General features: G+C 35.9%; 1 protein-coding gene across 7 annotated transcripts in view; it reads left to right on the top strand.

Annotated features, from left to right (window-relative positions):
* The window catches only part of Lrba (LPS responsive beige-like anchor protein), a 615,537-nt gene that overhangs the window by 212,309 nt on the left and 385,583 nt on the right, over positions 1-17,645 (top strand). For 6 of the 7 annotated variants that reach the window (XM_074041265.1, XM_074041269.1, XM_074041267.1 and 3 more), the window contains one exon: positions 13,968-14,076. In XM_074041265.1, coding sequence (XP_073897366.1) covers positions 13,968-14,076 — 109 coding nt within the window. Of the gene's footprint in view, positions 1-8,944; positions 9,001-13,967; positions 14,077-17,645 lie in introns of those variants that run through there. The other variant, XM_074041271.1, reaches the window with a different exon arrangement.

The raw sequence follows: 17,645 nt of genomic DNA, 5'->3' as shown, positions 1-17,645 counted from the left end.
TAGCCCTCATAAAAGACATAATGTTTTCAGTACCAATACACTTGTCTGTCTGTTCACAATTCAGCTGTGCGGATTGCACTTCTGCTTTCTGAGCATTCATTTGGCAGCTCTAGCATTCCCCTGCACCTCTCTGAATAGTGTAGATTACTGACCAATGTCTGTGGAGTGATTAAGTAGAAGAGTGAACACAGGGAAAGAGGGAGAGAGACCAAGCCCATCCATTTTATTATGACCCCGTTCACTATTATCATTGGAATTTTGGATCTGGGTTATACTTTGGTAAAAAGACAAAGGCATGTATTATATCTTAAAAAACAGTGTAGCTAGAATTTATTCTTGCTTGTACCAATGGAAGAGAAAATACAAATTTAAGTACAGATTTTCTCCTGGAAACTCTGGAGTGTTATTTATAGAATCATATGCTTTCTAGTTAGTTTTTAAAATTATATGTGTAGTAAAATGCTTTATAGAAAAACTCTAAATACTTACAAATAATTGTTTGGGTAGGATCTTATTTGTGGGGGGAGGGGCGGTATCACATCCGAGTTCATCATTCCAAAGATTAGTTGAGTGGAGACTATCTTTATTTTTATCTATTCCAACCCTGGATGGAACTTGTATAGAAGTTTTTGTGGATAGTTTAGAATGAGGTATATACTGTTCTTTCCTCTTAAAGATTAGACTGTTTTCTGTTTATCATTTTGTGAAAGTTTAATGGATTACCAAAAGCATTAGAATTTTTCCCTTAATTACAGTGTTTTTTTTTTTTAATTTCTTTATGGGTTTTGGTTTAAAGCAGTCTTGGGGTGAAATTATTTTTTACTTTTAATTTTCTAGCTTAATCAACAATTTATAATTAATATAACATACTTCCTTTAGCAAATTTTTTATATGGAGGCTTCTTTTGGATATTGGGATTTTATGTTCAGGTAAATTTTCCATGGTTACTTTTTAAGATTCTTTTGTTCTTATTAATGTAAAACAATGGTACTGCATGTACATTATGCTTTTATGTTCTCTAAAATGCCACGTTCCACTAGATTTCAGGGCTTTATTATTTATTTTGTGACAGTTTTACCATGTATCTCAGGATGGAATTACAGGTGTGTACCACCACATGCAGCACATTTCAGGGCTTTAAATGTTTGACAGTACAGTATTTGTTGTTTGACTTTTCTCAGAAAGGCCAAATGTACATAACTTTGGGAAAAGATGACTTGGATACTGCAAGCCTGTAGACTGTACTTACATTTGTCCTATAAATGTACTCATGTTTATAACTACCACATTTATATATTCCATATATATGTTATAACAGCTTATATTTAAAATGAATCATTTATCATTAAATCAAAATGAGTATTATAGGGATGTGAATTAGGGGAGAAAAAGTGAAGATAGATAAACTTTGAGCAAAACCAAATGAAAATAAAATGCAGGTAGAGTTGTTCTCTTTGTTCAGCTAATGTTTATGCACACCACTTTATCTGTTAGTGCATATCCTGTGTTCTTGGGACACAGCAGTGGACAGAGTACATATCCGTACCTACACAGGGTTTAATTTAGTTGTTAAGGATGGAAACTTCCCCCCGCCCCCTCCCTTACCTATCCTGAAATTTAAGTATTTTTGTAATACTGAATTATTGAGTGTGGTGGGGAGAGAGAGGGAGAGGAACTTCCCTCTCAGCAAGGAGGCAGGTAAGTGGAGAGTTACGAAATTATTCTTCACTTTAAGAATAAAGGTTGTATTAATTTATGGAGGTGATAGATGTGAGGCTGGAGTCATTCTCATATTATAAAAGAATCCTTGGGAACACCTTTTTCCCTCAGTTTTCGTTAGTGACCATTCTCTTTAATTAATTTGAAAGAAATTACAACATTAGAAGGATTATCAATACAGGAATGTTACTTCCACACTCTCAAGTAGTAGGCTTGGTCCTGAGCCGTAATCAGGGCTCACGTTTTGTAGTGACAGTATGACAGTTGCTATTAATGGAGGTCATAGAAACCCAGGAACAGAGCAGTAATATTGGAAAACTCTTGGTGAAAGCACATGTATGTGCTTAGCCAAGGTCTAGACTAGTATAATCAGATGCGGACAGTGGGCCGTAATGCGGTTATGGGAGGTGGTTGTCGTCATTACTGTTATTTATGGAGCCTCTAGTGTGAATCCTTTCTAGTTGGTCACTTGATAGGGCTGTTTGTTTCCCAAGGCTGACACAAGTGGTTTTTTTTTTTTTTTCCCTTCTTCCTCCTTGCACTTGAGATATAAATTACACATAGTTTTTTTCTTAATGTTAAAATATGTGGATCATTTTTTGTAGTACATTCTGAGACTTAATTTATTATATGACAAGCCCTACATCTTGTGACTGCTTACTATAATTAAAACTTTGGCTTCATTTACCTTTAATTATAAACTTCATTTGAAAGAATAGGTTGTGTAATTCTCAGATGAAATTTCACTTGCTAAAAACTATGATTTGTATGCTTAGAAAAATAAGCATCTAAAAGGAGAAAATGGCCTTTTAGAAAAGCAAAGAAGGAAAACAAAGACCATTTAGGAATCTTAGTTCAATTTATGAAATCATTTTATGTTTTCCTTAATAAAAGAACAAATCATATTTCTATTTAAAATAAATAGTAGGTATGTGGTAAGGAACTTCTGAGATACTAATTTAAAACCATTTTATAACTGGTAAAGGAAAAAATATATATGCTCCCCTTTTCTGTGAAAGTATTAATACTAAATGCTTTATATGTATATCCCAACCAACTTTGCAATACAGTTTTTTTTTTTGTCAGTACTGGGGTTTGGATTTTGGGCCATGTGCTTGCTAAGCAAGTTCTCTGCCATGTAATATACTTTCAAATAAGTAAGGTTAGAGGGCAGTAAGTTTGTATTATGCAGTGAAAATATTTAAAACTTAAATTTGTGATATAGTTCAGTCTAACCTCAAAGCTCTAGAGTTGTGCTGTTAATTGCTTGGATAAATTTAGATATTAAAGAATATCTTGATTTGAATTGTTTCCACAAACTATCCATTTATCAAATAATGATTGAGTTTAGCTTGTCTGAACAGTACTTCTTAGATGCTATGGTTGATGAAGAAAAAACAAGTAAAAGATGTACATTCTTAATCAATTAGCAAAAGAGAAAAATATACATAGAATGCTAGTGACAGTTTTATAAGATACTGTATAAACAAGCATAATATGCTCAGCATTCCATATGTATTAAGTAAAAGACTGACATATAAGAAAGGTCTTTGTAGGATAATTCCAGAATATTCCTTAAGAGGGGCTGAGGCTTGAATAGAGTGTTTTAAGCAATTATGGTTTGGGATATAAAGGAAGGACAAAAAAATTAGATTGAGAGGTGGTTCATGGCATTTATTTTTTTGTCATTCATTGAGTACTACTTATTAAGGGCATGCCAGGTCCAGTTCTGGAGTCTGTGGATGTAACCATGTATAAGTCTGAGTTGTGATGAAGGGGAGAAAAAATAATGGTCAAGTAAACAAAATCAGACAACTCAGATACTAGTAATAATGCTTAGAGGGAGACAAAGCAGGACAATGTTCTGAGAGCACAGAGGAGGTCTTACAGGAGGTCAGTACTGAGTGTGTAGAAAGGACTTGTGAAGAAGAGATGCTCGAGGTAAGCATTGTGAGGCTAGGAAGCAACAAGAACTAAGGCCTTAAGGGGAGAACAGCTATTTATGGAGAATTAAAACAAATTGGAAGCCAGATGACTGGAACAAAGCAAGCAGAGAAGAAAGTGGTAAGGTTCAGAAATATCAGGGACGTATTCAATTTTCCTATCATAAGGCACCCTATAATCTTTGCTAAGAAATTTAATCTTGCTTAGTAAGAATACATTTTAGAACAAAACATGGTGGCATATGCCTATAATCCCTGCTAGTTGGATTGCAGAGGATAGGTGGATCCAGGTTTAAGGCCAGCCTGGGCCAAGTTAGTGAGACTCTATTTAAAAAAAAAAAATGGAATGAAAAAAGAAAGAAAGAAAAAAAAGCAGCCTGGTATGATAGTATAAGCCTCTGATTTGAGCTACTTCGGAGGTGGGGGTAGGAGGAAGTCTGTGACCTTATCTGAAAAATAAACTAATGCATAAAGGGCTGGGGATGTGGCTGGAGTGGAGTTCTAACCCCAGTACTGCCCCCCACCAAAAAAAAATACACTTTGGAGTTTTAAACAGAGGAGTGGTATGGTATAACTTACATTTAGTTTCTTAAAAGTTCTTAAAAATTATGGCAAAATGTGCATACCATAAAATGTATCATATTAATCATTTCAGCATGCACACTTACGTGGCCTTTAAGAATGTTTACAGGGGGTGGGGGCAGGGGGGAGAAATGACCCAAGCCTTGTATGCACATATGAATAATAATAAAATAAATAAATAAAAATAAAAAATCTAAAGAAAAAAAAAAGAACGTTTACATTGTTGTGCAGTCATCACCATTAACCATCCTCAGAGCTCTTTTCATCTTGCAAAATGAAAATTCTGTACCCATTAAATGATTATTCCTCAAAGGTCCCTGCCAGCTGCCATTCAGTTTTCTGCCTCCATGTATTTGACTACTTACCTCATGTAAATGGAATCACACAGTTTCTTTTGGTGTTTGGCTTATTGCACTTACTATTTTCCAAAGCTCATTTGTGTTGTAGCATATGTCAGAATTTCCTTCTTTTGTAACTGAATACTCCATTGCATATACAGATGCTTCTCAACTTACAATAGGGTTGTATCTGACTAAACTCATCATAAGTTGAGAAATACTGTTAAGTTGAACATGCATTTAACATACTTAACCTACCAAATATCATAGCATAGCAACACAGTACACTCTAGATGCTCTTGGTTATTTGTCCCGTGATAGTCTGGATGAGCCCAGTGGCCAGTATCACTGCAGAGCATTTTCCCTCACATTGTAGCCTAAGGGATGGGCAAAACTAAAAATGTGATGTATGATTTCCACTGAGAGTGGGTTACTTTCACACCATCATGAAGTCAAAAAAATTGTAAACGTTCAACCATCTGAATATATCACAGTTTGCTTATCCATTCATCTGCCGTGGGTACTTGGCTATTGTGAACACAGAGGTACAAATATCTCTTTGAGTCCCTACTTTCACTTCATTTTGGTATATATCCAGAAGTATAATTGCTGGAACACAAGGTACTTCAGTTTTGAATTTCTTGAGAAATTGCCATACTGTTTTCTTTAGTTTATTGTACTATTTCACATTTCCACCAACAGTGTACAAGGGTTCCAGTTTTTCACATCTTTGCCAAACTGTTTTTTTGTTGTTTACTTTTTTAATTTGAACAGTGACTATCAATAACTAACAGGTATGGAGTGGTATCTCATTGTGGTTTCGGTTCATATTTCCCTAGTGATTAATGAGCTCGAGAATCTTTTCATACATTTATTGACCATTTCTAGGTCTTTGAGAAATATGTATTCGAGTACTTTGCCTAGTTGGCAATTGGATTATTTTGTTATTGTAGCGGTATTTTATGTATTGAGATAGGATCTTGTTATATTGCCTTCGGTGGCCTCAATCTCCTTAACTCAAGTGATCTTGCCTCCGCCTCCCAAGCAGCTGCCTGCCACTTCACCTGGCTTTGCATCTTGATATTAACCCCTTGTCAGATATTTGAGTTGCAAGTATTTTTTTCCTGTTCTGTGAGTTGTCTTTTCATTTGGTTGATTGTGTCCATCAATGAACAGTTGCTGATAATTTTAATGTACTCCAATTTAATTTTTCTTTAGTGTTTAGTATTGTATGTAATCATTGCCAAATCTTACAGCATGAAACTTTCCCTTGAGTTTTTCTCTAAGAGTTTTATAAAACTTGTATGTAGTTTTTTAGTTTTTGGGGTGGTAGTAGTGGTGGGGTTTAAACCCAGTGCCAACATAACTAGGCATGTGGTCTACCATTGAGCTTCATCCCTGGCCTTATTTGATCCATTTTGAAATAATTTTATGTATGGTATAAATAAGCATCTTATCTGATTATGCTGCTTTAACCCAATACCTGTGTAATTTATGAAAAACAGAAATTTGCTGCTCAAAGTGCCAGCATGTTCACTGTCTAGTAAGGGCTTCACTCTGCGTTTAAGATGGCACGCTGAACCCCTCTCCTGACCTCAAGGCCCCTCCTTGTAATACTACTACATTGGAGATTATCAACATAAATTTTGGAGGGGCATAAACTTTTAAACCACAGCAGTATGGACTTAACCTTCATTCTTTTGCATGCTGATGTCCAGTTTTTCCAACATCATGAACTGTGTTTTCCTGAAGAATTACTTGTGATAGGGGCAAATGGACAGGGCAAGAATGAAAGCAGAAAAAAACCAATGAAGGTGTTGCTAAAATAGTCCAGAGAAAAGGTAATAGTAGCTTGGAATGATGTGATAGCAATGATGATGGTGAGAAATAGATAGATTTGTGATACATTTATTAGTTAAAGTGGTAAAACTTACTTTCATGAATTGAATTCTGGTAAGGGAATGATAAAGTCAAGAATTATTCCTACAACTTATTGAGTGGACTTAGGTTCTGTTATTTATTGTGCTGGAAAAAACTGAGTAGTGATAAGGAAAGAATAACTATTTCCAGTGTGTAGGTAAAATTAAGACTTCTGTTTTGGAAATGTTAGATTGGAAATGTCCATTATGTGTACCCAAGTGAATTTTGTTTGGGCAGTTGAATATGAGTTAGAAATACAGGAAACCAAGAGTAGTGTTAGAGACATAAACTTACAAATGACTAAGACTAGAGATAATTTAAGCACAGGAAAGAACAGAACCTGAGCCTTGGGTTTATGAGAAAATTTGTAGCTGCAGAGAATCAGGATGTAGCAACAAAGACAGGGAGGCCACTAGGTAGGAGGAAAACCAAGAAGATATTATATCCTCAAGAAGACAGGAGAAGAAAATGTTTAAGAGCTTAAGGTACAGTTACTTTAGTAAAGTCCTTGTGGATGTTTCATGAATATTTATATTTCTAATAGTTAGTAGCTTAGAAGTGCTTGGCAAAAGTTGATATTCAGAGTTTATTTTCCCTACAAGTACTACTGGCCTTCAGCAAGGATCAGGTACTAGCCTGTGCTCTGCTGATAACAAAGGAAATAGATACAGTTGGTACAGTCTGAAAGGAAGACTGATTTACACGTACATGATTGAGATGGCGTTACACAGAATGTTACCATGTAGTAGGTACCGTAAAAGAGCCATATGCATCTTAGTAGGGGCTAGTTCTGTGAAGGGTGTACAATCATAAAAGGTTTTGTAGTGAAGTCAATTTTGAGTTTAGCTTTGAAAGATTGTTAAGGTAAGCAAGACAGAATATGAAGTTAGGTTGTTCGTGGTTGAGGGGACAGTAGAAACATAGAGATAAAGCAGTGTAAAACAACAAGAGTGTTTTGGGAGAGTAGTTCCTGGCCTGGCACTTACAGTACGAATGATTAGTAGAATGAGGTTGGCTTCTAAGACATGCCCAGGTGTTTATTGTCTTTTGTGAATCATGGAAAGTGGCTCAAAGTTTTTTAAAGCATATACTGATGACCATATCTTCATTATAGAAAGATCATGTTGATGAAGAATTGGCAAGAATAATAAGACTAATGGAAAGCAGTTGAGGCTGTTCCTTAAAAGGGAGTATTTTAATAAGTTTTATGGCACATGGCATCCATCCGTAGGAATTTTGTGCGACTGTTGTATATAGTAGTACATCACCAAATATGATAAACAGTTTTATACACTGTGACTCCTTAAGTGTTAAAAATATTTTTGCACATGCATGTACATATGCACACATGTAAAATTAGTAAATATGTAATGCACTCAAATGCCATGTATATTTCTATAAGTTTAGAAAAAAAAGACAGATGCATAAAGTGTTAGGTGGCCTAGTCTGAAAAACAAGCATGAAAGGGATTGAGGATTTTCACTTGTTGCTGGATTATTAAAATGTTACATGATTTTTATAATATATTACCCTTATATTTCAGAACCAGAAAAATGGATAAAATAAAGGACAAAAATTATATATCTGTTTTATCTATTTAACAAAATTTCTATGGTTATCTTGAAAGCTAAATGGTAGTGAGGAATATTTTGATTCTTTCCAAAATATAACACATAGTTTCTTTTGTTTTTTCATATTATTGTCTTGAATGTCTCTTCTCTTCACCCTTTTTGTAAAAATGAAGTACAAAATAACATACCCTTACTATCTTACAGCTTCCCTGTGTGGGCTCTGATTAGTGGCTCTTATGCTTAGGGTTGCAAAATCTGCAATAAACCTATTGGCCAAGCTATTCCTCTCTTTGAGGTTTGGGTCTTTTTAAGCTCTCATGGTTCTTGACAGAATTCACTTTCTTTTTTTTTTTTTTTTCATTTTTCTTTAGGTCCCTATTTTTGAGGGGGGACACTCACTATGATTGGAAGATAACTGGTGTTTTTTTTTTTTTTTTCCCGGTTCTGAGGCTTAAACTCAAGGCCTACACCTTGAGCCACTTCACCAGCCCTTTTTTGTGATGGGTGTTTTTGACATAGGGCCTTGCAAAACTATTTGTGTGGGCTAGCTTCGAACCAGGATTCTCCTGATCTCTGCCTCCTGAGTAGCTAGGATTAAAGGTGTGAGCTACTGGCACCCAGCAGAAGGTACTGATTTTAAGGGCTATCCATATTTCCTTGTCACATGGCCTTCACTCAGTAAGGCACCTTTCGTCTTTGAGGCTGACAGGAGAGTCTTCCCGGTGTGGAAAGGCAGAACTTTATTATGTAACATGAGCACCACAGTGACTATCCCATCCATTTGCCATGTAAAATAACCTAATTAAGGAATGAAAATCCCATTGCTTTTATCATATCTTTTCCAGAAGCTGTTACCAGATTCTGCCCATGTTGAACTGAAGGAAGTGAGATCATACAAGGCCATGACTCACTGGAGGTCACTTTTGGGTATTTCCACTAGAGCACTTGATACTAGAATTTTGCTGGAATAGATTTAAGTGTATTCTATTTTTCCCCAACTAAGATATAAAGAAAGCTTATTTCTACTGTGTATACTAGACTTTATAGTATAGTAGATGTTAAATAGATGTTTGACAGTGTTTTAAAAGGCAGAGGGACAAAAATATTACAAAATGCAGAAGACATTATTCAGTTATACTGTGGATGAAATGTTGACTTGGGGGGCGTTGGTTGTGAAATAGCATAAATCAGAAATCTGCAAATACCACAGAAGAAATATTGACATGATTTGCTGATTGGAGGAAGGTGGTAGAGAAGAGGGAGGAGGCTAGTATAACTTTAGGTTCCTTCATTGGGGAATGGAATGATAGTGTGCCATTGACTAATCAATTTGATTAATGTTTGAGTGCTGGGAGGCAATATATTAATGTTAATTTCACGATGTGGTTTTAGTTCTCCAAAGGGAAACACAAACTAGTATTTCACATCTATACTTTTGAAAGCCTTTGCTTTTTCTGTCTGTAGGCTCATAGGAAGTTATTCATTAGCAGGTTTAAAAATTATACTAGGAATTTTTATCTAAAACAGCTATACATTGCCTAAATATATACTGTATAATAGCATTTGAAAAATACCCTGATCATGCCACCTCAAAATTATAGACAAGATATTTTATTAATTTCTAAAGTAGGTGGGCGACAGTTTAGGAATAAGGGAGACAGTCTCAAAGATTTGTAGTCACATTATACTAGTGCATATGAGATTAATAAAAGTATGGAAAAATGGTAGAAGAATAGAAAGCCTTTTTATTTTTAAGGATTTTCTAGTTTCCTTTCTTTAAATCATTGCTTATTGTAAAACTTCAAAGGATAGGGAAATATAAGGTGTAGGACTTAATCCTTGCTTTCTAGCGTAGGTGTGTACGTTTGTTATGATTGGACCAAATAGTACTTTAAGCTTTATAGACCTATGATCTCTATCACAACCACTCAACTCACTGTAGTACTGTGATTTGAAAAAGTCACAGATAAATACTTTAAAACTTGGGCGAGGGCTGGCAGAATGGCTCAGGTGGTAGAGTGCCTGAGCCTAGCAAGCGTGAGGCCCTGAGTTCAAGCCCCAGTACTGTAAACAAAACAAAACAAAACAAAACAAAAAACCCAAAAAACTTTGGCATGGTTGGGTTCCAGCAAAACTTCATTAACAAAAACAATTGGCAGACCAGATTTGGCCTGTAGGTTATGATTTACTGACCTCTGTCCTAGATAACTGGCAGTTTGGTGTATTTTCTTTCATCTTTTTCCCTAATTCATACTGTGCAGAGGTTTTTGATTTAATGCAATCCTATTTGACCATTTTTGCTCTTATTTCCTGAGCTATTAGAGTCCTAGTCACAAAGTTGTTGCTTATGCCTGCATATCTCCAGTAGTTTCAAAGTTTCAGGTTTGATAATTAAGGTGTTTAGTCCATTTTGAATTGATTTTTGTATAGGTTGAGATAAGAATCTAGATTCATTCGTCTACATGTGGATTTCTTGTTTTCCTGGCACTATTTGTTAAAGAGGCTGTCTTTTCTTCAGTGTATATTTTTGTCACCTTTGTTGAGAATCAGATTGCTGTCACTGTGGGCTTATTCCTGGGTCCTCTATTCTATTCTGCTTGTCTACATGTCTGTTTTTGTGCTTTTTCTGGTTTTGATACTGTGGTTCTGTAGTATAGTTTGAAGGCAGGCACAGTGTTACCTTCAGCAATTTTTTTTTTGCTCAGGATTGCTTTGGCTATTCAGGGTCTTTTGTGTTTTAATATGTATTTTTTTTTTCTGGTTATGTGAAGAATGTCTTACAATTTTTATGGGGATTGTATCAAATCTATATATCATTTTTGGTGGTGTGCCATTTTAACAAAATTTACTCTGCCAGTCCATGAACATGGGAGATTTTCAGTTTCTTTCTTCAATGATTTTTAGTTTTCATTCTTGAAATCTTTAACCTCTTTGGTTAGGTTTTTTTTTTTTTTTTGATGCTATCATGAATAGAACATTTTACTGATTTCTTTTTCAGCAACTTCATTATGGATATACAGAAAAGTTACTGATTTTTGGTGTGTACGTGTGTTGATTTGGCAATACTGGAGTTTGAACTCAGGGCCTTATGCTTGCGAGGCAGACAGTCTGGCACTTGAGCCACTCCACCAGTGTGTGTGTGTTGAATTTGTCTCCTGCTGTTTTGGTGAAAATATTTGTCAGGTCTAAGAGCTTTCTGTTGGAGTCTTTAAGGTCTTTTAAGTATAGGATCATAAGTAAATAGGGATAATTTGACTTCTTTTCCTATTTATATCCCTTTTATTTCTTTCTCTTGCCTTACTGCCATGGCTGAGATGTCAAGCATTATACAGAATAAGAGTCATGACAGTGGACTCTTGACTTGTTCCTGATTTTACTAAGAAATGCATCTTTTTTATTTTTTGTCTGTGCTGGGGTTTAAACTCAGGGCCTCATGCTTGCTAAGCAAGTATTTTTACCACTTGAGCCACTCCACCAGCCCTGGACTTGTTCCTGATTTTAAAGGAAATCATTTCCATTTTCCACATTGAGTATGAGGTTAACTATAGCCTTTATTATTTTGAGTTATGATCTTTGTATTCCTCTTTCTTTAGGGTTTTGTCATGAAGGGCTGTTAAATTTTGTCAAAGACCTTTTCTGCATCTCTTGAGATGATCGTGTGATTGTTGTCCTTGATTCTGTTTATGTGCTGTATTACGTTTATTGATTTGCATATGTTGAACCACCCCTGCAGTTTTGGAGTGAAATGAACTCGATCATCTTGCATGATCTTTATGTTGTGTAGTTGAATTTGGTTTCCAAATATTCTATTGAGAATTTTGGCACCTATATTCACTAAGGAAATTGGTTTATAGTTTTCTTTGTGTGTGGGGGCTCTTACTGACTTTTGTATTAGGGTAACACTTGCTTCAAAGATGAGTTTGGAAGTGTTTTTTCTCTTTCTATTTTATGGAATATTTTGAGAAACATCAGGGTAGAATATATTAGTGAATCCGTCCAGTCCTGAGGTTATCTTTGTTGGGAGATTCTTTATTACCGCTTCAGTCTTCTTGATGAGCCACACATTTAATATCTCAGAGTTTCTTTTGGTCAGCAATTTGGTTTGGCTTAGCTGGGCCTTTTGCTTTAGGATCACATAGATTGGTGCAGGTAAGGTGTTGGTCAGTGCTACAGACACATTTGGGGTTTGCCTGGGAAAGGAATTGCTTCCATGCTCATGGTTGTTGACTCAATTTGGTTCCTTGTAAATAGTTCGAATGACAGCCTGAATTCTTTGCTACTCTTTTGGGGGACTGCACTCAGCACCTTGCCATGTGGACTTCTCTGTAGAGAAGCTCCTAGCATGGCAGCTTTCTTCAGCTAATTTATCAGAGGAGCAAATCAAGAGAGTTTTCTTGCCTGATTGAAGTTTTTCTTTTATTTAAAGTATTCATGGATGGCATCCATTTAAATTTTTTTCTCTTCTCCCTTTCCCTCTCCTTCTTCCTCTCTCTCCCTCCCTCTTTCTCTCTGTTTCTTCTTTCTCTCAAGGTCTCACTGTGTTGCCTATTCTGATCTTGAACTCATTATTATCCTGCTTCTGCCTCCTGAGTACTGAGATTACAGGCCTGTACCACCACTTCCAGTCCCATAATTTTTTGCTTTAGAGATAATCTATAGCTCTTTCCCACATTCTTAAGGGAAGAGATTATGTACTCCTATGGATACCAGGAGCTTTGGACAATGGGTGAATTAGAGCCTTTTTTACACTGAATGTTCTATATGCTGTTACTGTTTTCTAGTTTAATTCTGGTTTATCTAAGAACATACTCAGTATGATTTCATCATTTGAAGTTGTTAGAAATTGCTTTATGATCTCATTTTTTTTCAACCTTGAAGTTTGCATTCAGTGCCTTACCTCTTGCCAGGCATGTGCTCTGCCACTTGAACCATGCGCTCAGCCCTTTTTGCATTAGATATTTTTCCAATTTCTGGCTGGCCTTTACCATGATCCCCCTATTCATGCTTTCTGCATAACTGGGATGACAGGTGTGCATCATCACATCCAGCCAGCTTTTATTGGTTGAGATGAGGTCTCATGAATTTTTGCTGGGCTGGCCTCAAACCATGATGCTAGGTGTGAGCCACTGTGTCTGGTTGTTTCAGTGAGGCCTGGTCTACTTCTGGTTTCTGAGAGTATACCTGAATTTCTGCTGAAAGTCTGGGTAACCTACACATTGATGGCTGTGTACCTGCTTTTGTCTCTAGCTCTGTGTTACTGCCGACGGCACTGCTTAGCCTCTCTGTACTTGCAAATAGCAAGTGCCTTTAGGAGAAAAGTTGAGCCAGATATCTCCTTTGCGCTTTCTTCCCTAGGACTTTCACTCCTTAACCTTACCTGCTTTGGTGTGTTAGTTAGTGTTGCATTACTGAAACAAAAATACTTGAGATGCTTATTTTATGTGGAGAAAAGGCTTCTTTTGGTGCACAGTTTCAGAGTTTTCAGTCCAGGGTTCATTGGCTCAGTTCCTTGGGCCTGTGGTGGGGAGAACATCATGATGGGAGGGCATGGTAGAAGAAGCTACTGACCTTATGGTGGCTGGTAAATAAGAACAGAGGGGAAGTGGCATGTACCCTTTAAGAGCCCAACTTCCTCCCAGCAGGCCCCAGCTCTTAAAGATTCTACCACCTCCCAGTAGTTCCATGGGCCAGGGATGAAACCATTAACATATGGACCTTTGGAAACCACTTATCTGAGCAATAGCACTTGGTAACTTTTCATTGCCTTTAAATGGAATAAATCAGAACTTTAATCTAGCCTTTTCTGTAAAATAACAAAAATATACTACTTTTGAGCTATATTAATCATATATGTTATATGTATAAGTTTATCTGACAGTATTCTTCTATTATAGGTTGCTTAGTCAAACAATGAAGGATCATCTAGTAAGAGTAGCAAATGAAGCCGAATTTATCCTGAGCCGGCAGAGAGCAGAAGATATTCATAGGCACGCAGAATTCGAAGTAAGTTGTATGTGGTTGGTATGAGTAAATTACTGTTTTCGTAATGGGAATAATGTGAAATTGCCTGGGTAAAATGGCAGTACAATTTAAGGAAAAATGTTATATATTATAAAAAAAATTAAGTTTGTGAGAATCAAGTAGGATTCAGGGGAGATACTACTCTTCTCAGTGTCTTCATCTCAATTCTAACTTACCTTTCATTTAATCAGAGCAGCTTCTTTGTTTGGTTGACCTGATTTTAATAATGGGAGCTGGGTCATGGCTCTGGTAGTTTTCCAATAAAGAAAATTAGAAAAGACTTTGGCTCTCTCTGGACAAGACCGAGCAAGCTAACCAGAAGTGAAATCTCTATGGCAAAGATAAGATCTTCCAGGTTTCTAGAGAGAGGCTGCCCGTGAGATTTGGCAGCCTTATAATCTTTGTAGCTGAGGTAATGGGGAGCATACAGCGCTATTCTCATGTCCTCTTGGGTACCAAGTGATGGGCCACCTGGCACCATTGTTCATCTCAGCAGTGCAACTGAACATGTGCCACAAGCATGAGTTCATAGAGGAAACTAATGGCTTCATAGCTATGTAAATAGCTGAATTACAAAGTTTAACAAGAATATTTGCTCTAGAATTGGAAAAAATTAAAAAATATTTCATAGGCTTTTTCTGCAATGAAAATGGCAGATAAACTCAAATGTTGCCGACATTTTTCTCATGCTTTAGAAAAGGTGAAAAACACTGTAGTGCATTTTATACAACCGGCATAGCCAGCATAATCACAAATGATTCTAGAAAAATAAAAGTCTAGAAGAGTTTAATAACATAGATGCAAAATTGTAACTAAAACATTAACTAGGATAAACCATCAGTGTAATTACAGAATTATGTATTGTGACTACTGAGAATTTTCCGTGGAATTCAAAATAGTTAATTGTAGGATATTACATCATCAGAGTTAAAATAGCAAAAGTGAAGATACCAATATATTTAGCAAAATGTCATATTTTAGCAGCCAGCTCTAATAAAATTCTGAGGGAAAATTTATATTAGAAAATATGTATGGACAAAGATTATTTATTAAGTTTTTTTTTTCTTGTTGTTTATTTGTCATGCTGAGGATGGAATCCAGGGCTTTGCATGTGGTAGGCAACTGCTCTATCACTGACCTACAGTCAGCCTCTATTGATCATTTTTAAATGTAAAATTGAGTAGTATTCATCCACACATATGTATATTATATATGTACATATATAATGTATATTTGTATATTTATGTATGTGTTTATAAATTTTCAAAGCTGAAATAACAAATTGCAATATTAATAAAATCCTTATTTCAGAAATCTGTTATGAAGTGGCTAATAAAATTGTCCAAGTATTCTGTTTTGTAGGACTTGTAGCACATTTATTTAGCTCAACAGTGCTTTGTTGGATATCTCTAATGACATTACCTATTTTATATTTCAATATTTCATATGTATCATAACCTTTATTAGAATACTAACAGATCTTCTAGGTTTAAATGTATTTTTAAACTGTTTTGATGTTGTTGGGGTAAGGCAATAATGTATCCTTACACTGTAAGTTTTTTTCTGATGAGATACATTTATTATCTGTACATTCTTGGAACCCGACTTGGTGATTATCATTAGGTACTAAAAATTTCTTGATACTTCCTACGTAACTTCCTTAAGTCTTTGTAAATCATGTTCGACAGTCAGTTTCTCAGCATGATTTTTCTTCAGTAATTAAATTTAGCAATTCCAGCTGCTGAAAAATTTGTTGGCCTTTTCTGTTCATTTGTGTTTCTTCACACATAAAATGTAAGACATTCACATATTTTAAATTCTTTTATAATACCATTTTATAGGCTAGGTTTGGCAGTTATGTAGTACAAATGTTTATTTTCATATTCTGTCTTAAAATATTAATCCTACATGTTTTCAGATACGTGATTATGCTGAATGGTTTTCTTTTTAGTAATTTATAAGGAGTTTAGGGTTTTTTCTTGGAATATCAGAGTAGGTTTTTTTTTTTGAGGAATTTTATTTATTTATTTATTTTTAAATTTTTTCTTTTATTCATATGTGCATACAATGTTTGGGTCATTTCTCCCCCCTTTCCCCACCCCCTCCCTTACATACTCCACTCCCTCCCTCTTTCTCCCTTTCCACTCGCTACCAGGCAGAAACTATTTTGCCTTTATCTCTAATTTTGTTGAAGAGAGTATAAGCTATATTAGGAAGGAGCAAGAGTTTTTGCCAGTTGAGATAAGGATAGCTATACAGGGAGTTGACTAACATTACTCTCCTGTACATGTGTATTACTTTCTAAATTAATTCTTCTCAAGCTAACCTTTTCTCTGCTTCCTGGTCCAATTTCCTATTGGCATCTGTTGCTTTAAAGTATCTGCATTAGTTTTTCTGCATTGAGGGTAACAAATGCTATCTAGTTTTTTGGGTGTCCTACCTATCTTCATACTTCCCTTGTGTGCTCTCACTTTATCATGTGATCAAAGTCCAATCCCCTTGTTCTGTTTGCCCTTAATCTAATGTCCGCATATGAGGAAGAACATAACAATTTTTGGTCTTCTGGGCCAGGCTAACCTTGCTCAGAATGATGTTCTCCAGTTCCATCCATTTACTTGTGAATGATAAGATTTCATTCTTCTTCATGGCTGCATAAAATACCATTGTGTATAAATACCACATTTTCTTAGTCCATTCATCAGTAGTGGGGCATCTTGGCTGTTTCCATAACTTGGCTATTGTGAATAGCGCTGCAATAAACATGGATGTGCGGGTGCCTCTGGAGTAACCTGAGTCACATTCTTTTGGGTATATCCCCAAGAGTGGTATTGCTGGATCATATGGTAGATCTATGTTTACATTTTTAAGAGCCTCCAAATTTTTTTCCAGAGTGGTTGTACTAGTTTGCATTCCCACCAGCTGTGTAAAAGGGTTCCTTTTTCCCCATATCCTCACCAACACCTGTTGTTAGTGGTGTTGCTAATGATGGCTATTCTAACAGGGGGGAGGTGGAATCTTAGTGAGGTTTTAATTTGCATTTCCTTTATGGCTTAGAGATGGTGAGCATTTTTTCATGTGTTTTTTGGCCATTTGAATTTCTTCTTTTGAGAAAGTTCTGTTTAGTTCACTTTCCCATTTCTTTATTGGTTCATTAATTTTGGGAGAATTTAGTTTTTAAGTTCCCTATATATTCTGGTTATCAGTCCTTTGTCTGATGTGTAGCTGGCAAATATTTTCTCCCACTCTATGGGTGTTCTCTTCAGTTTAGAGACCATTTCCTTTGTTGAGCAGAAGCTTTTTAGTTTTATGAAGTCTCATTTACTTATGCTATCTCTTAGTTGCTGAGCTGCTGGGGTTCCACTGAGAAAGTTCTTGCCTGTACCTATTAATTCCAAGCTATTTCCTACTTTTTCCTGTACCAGCTTTAGAGTTTGGGGTCTGATATTGAGATCCTTGATCCATTTTGAGTTATTATTGGTATATGGTGATAAACATGGATCTAGTTTCAGGTTTTTGCAGACTACTAACCAGTTTTCCCAGCAGTTTTTGTT

Source organism: Castor canadensis, chromosome 9, assembly GCF_047511655.1.
Source record: "Castor canadensis chromosome 9, mCasCan1.hap1v2, whole genome shotgun sequence".
Classification (NCBI taxonomy): Eukaryota; Metazoa; Chordata; class Mammalia; order Rodentia; family Castoridae; genus Castor; species Castor canadensis.
This window is presented reverse-complemented; position numbering and strand designations above follow the sequence as displayed.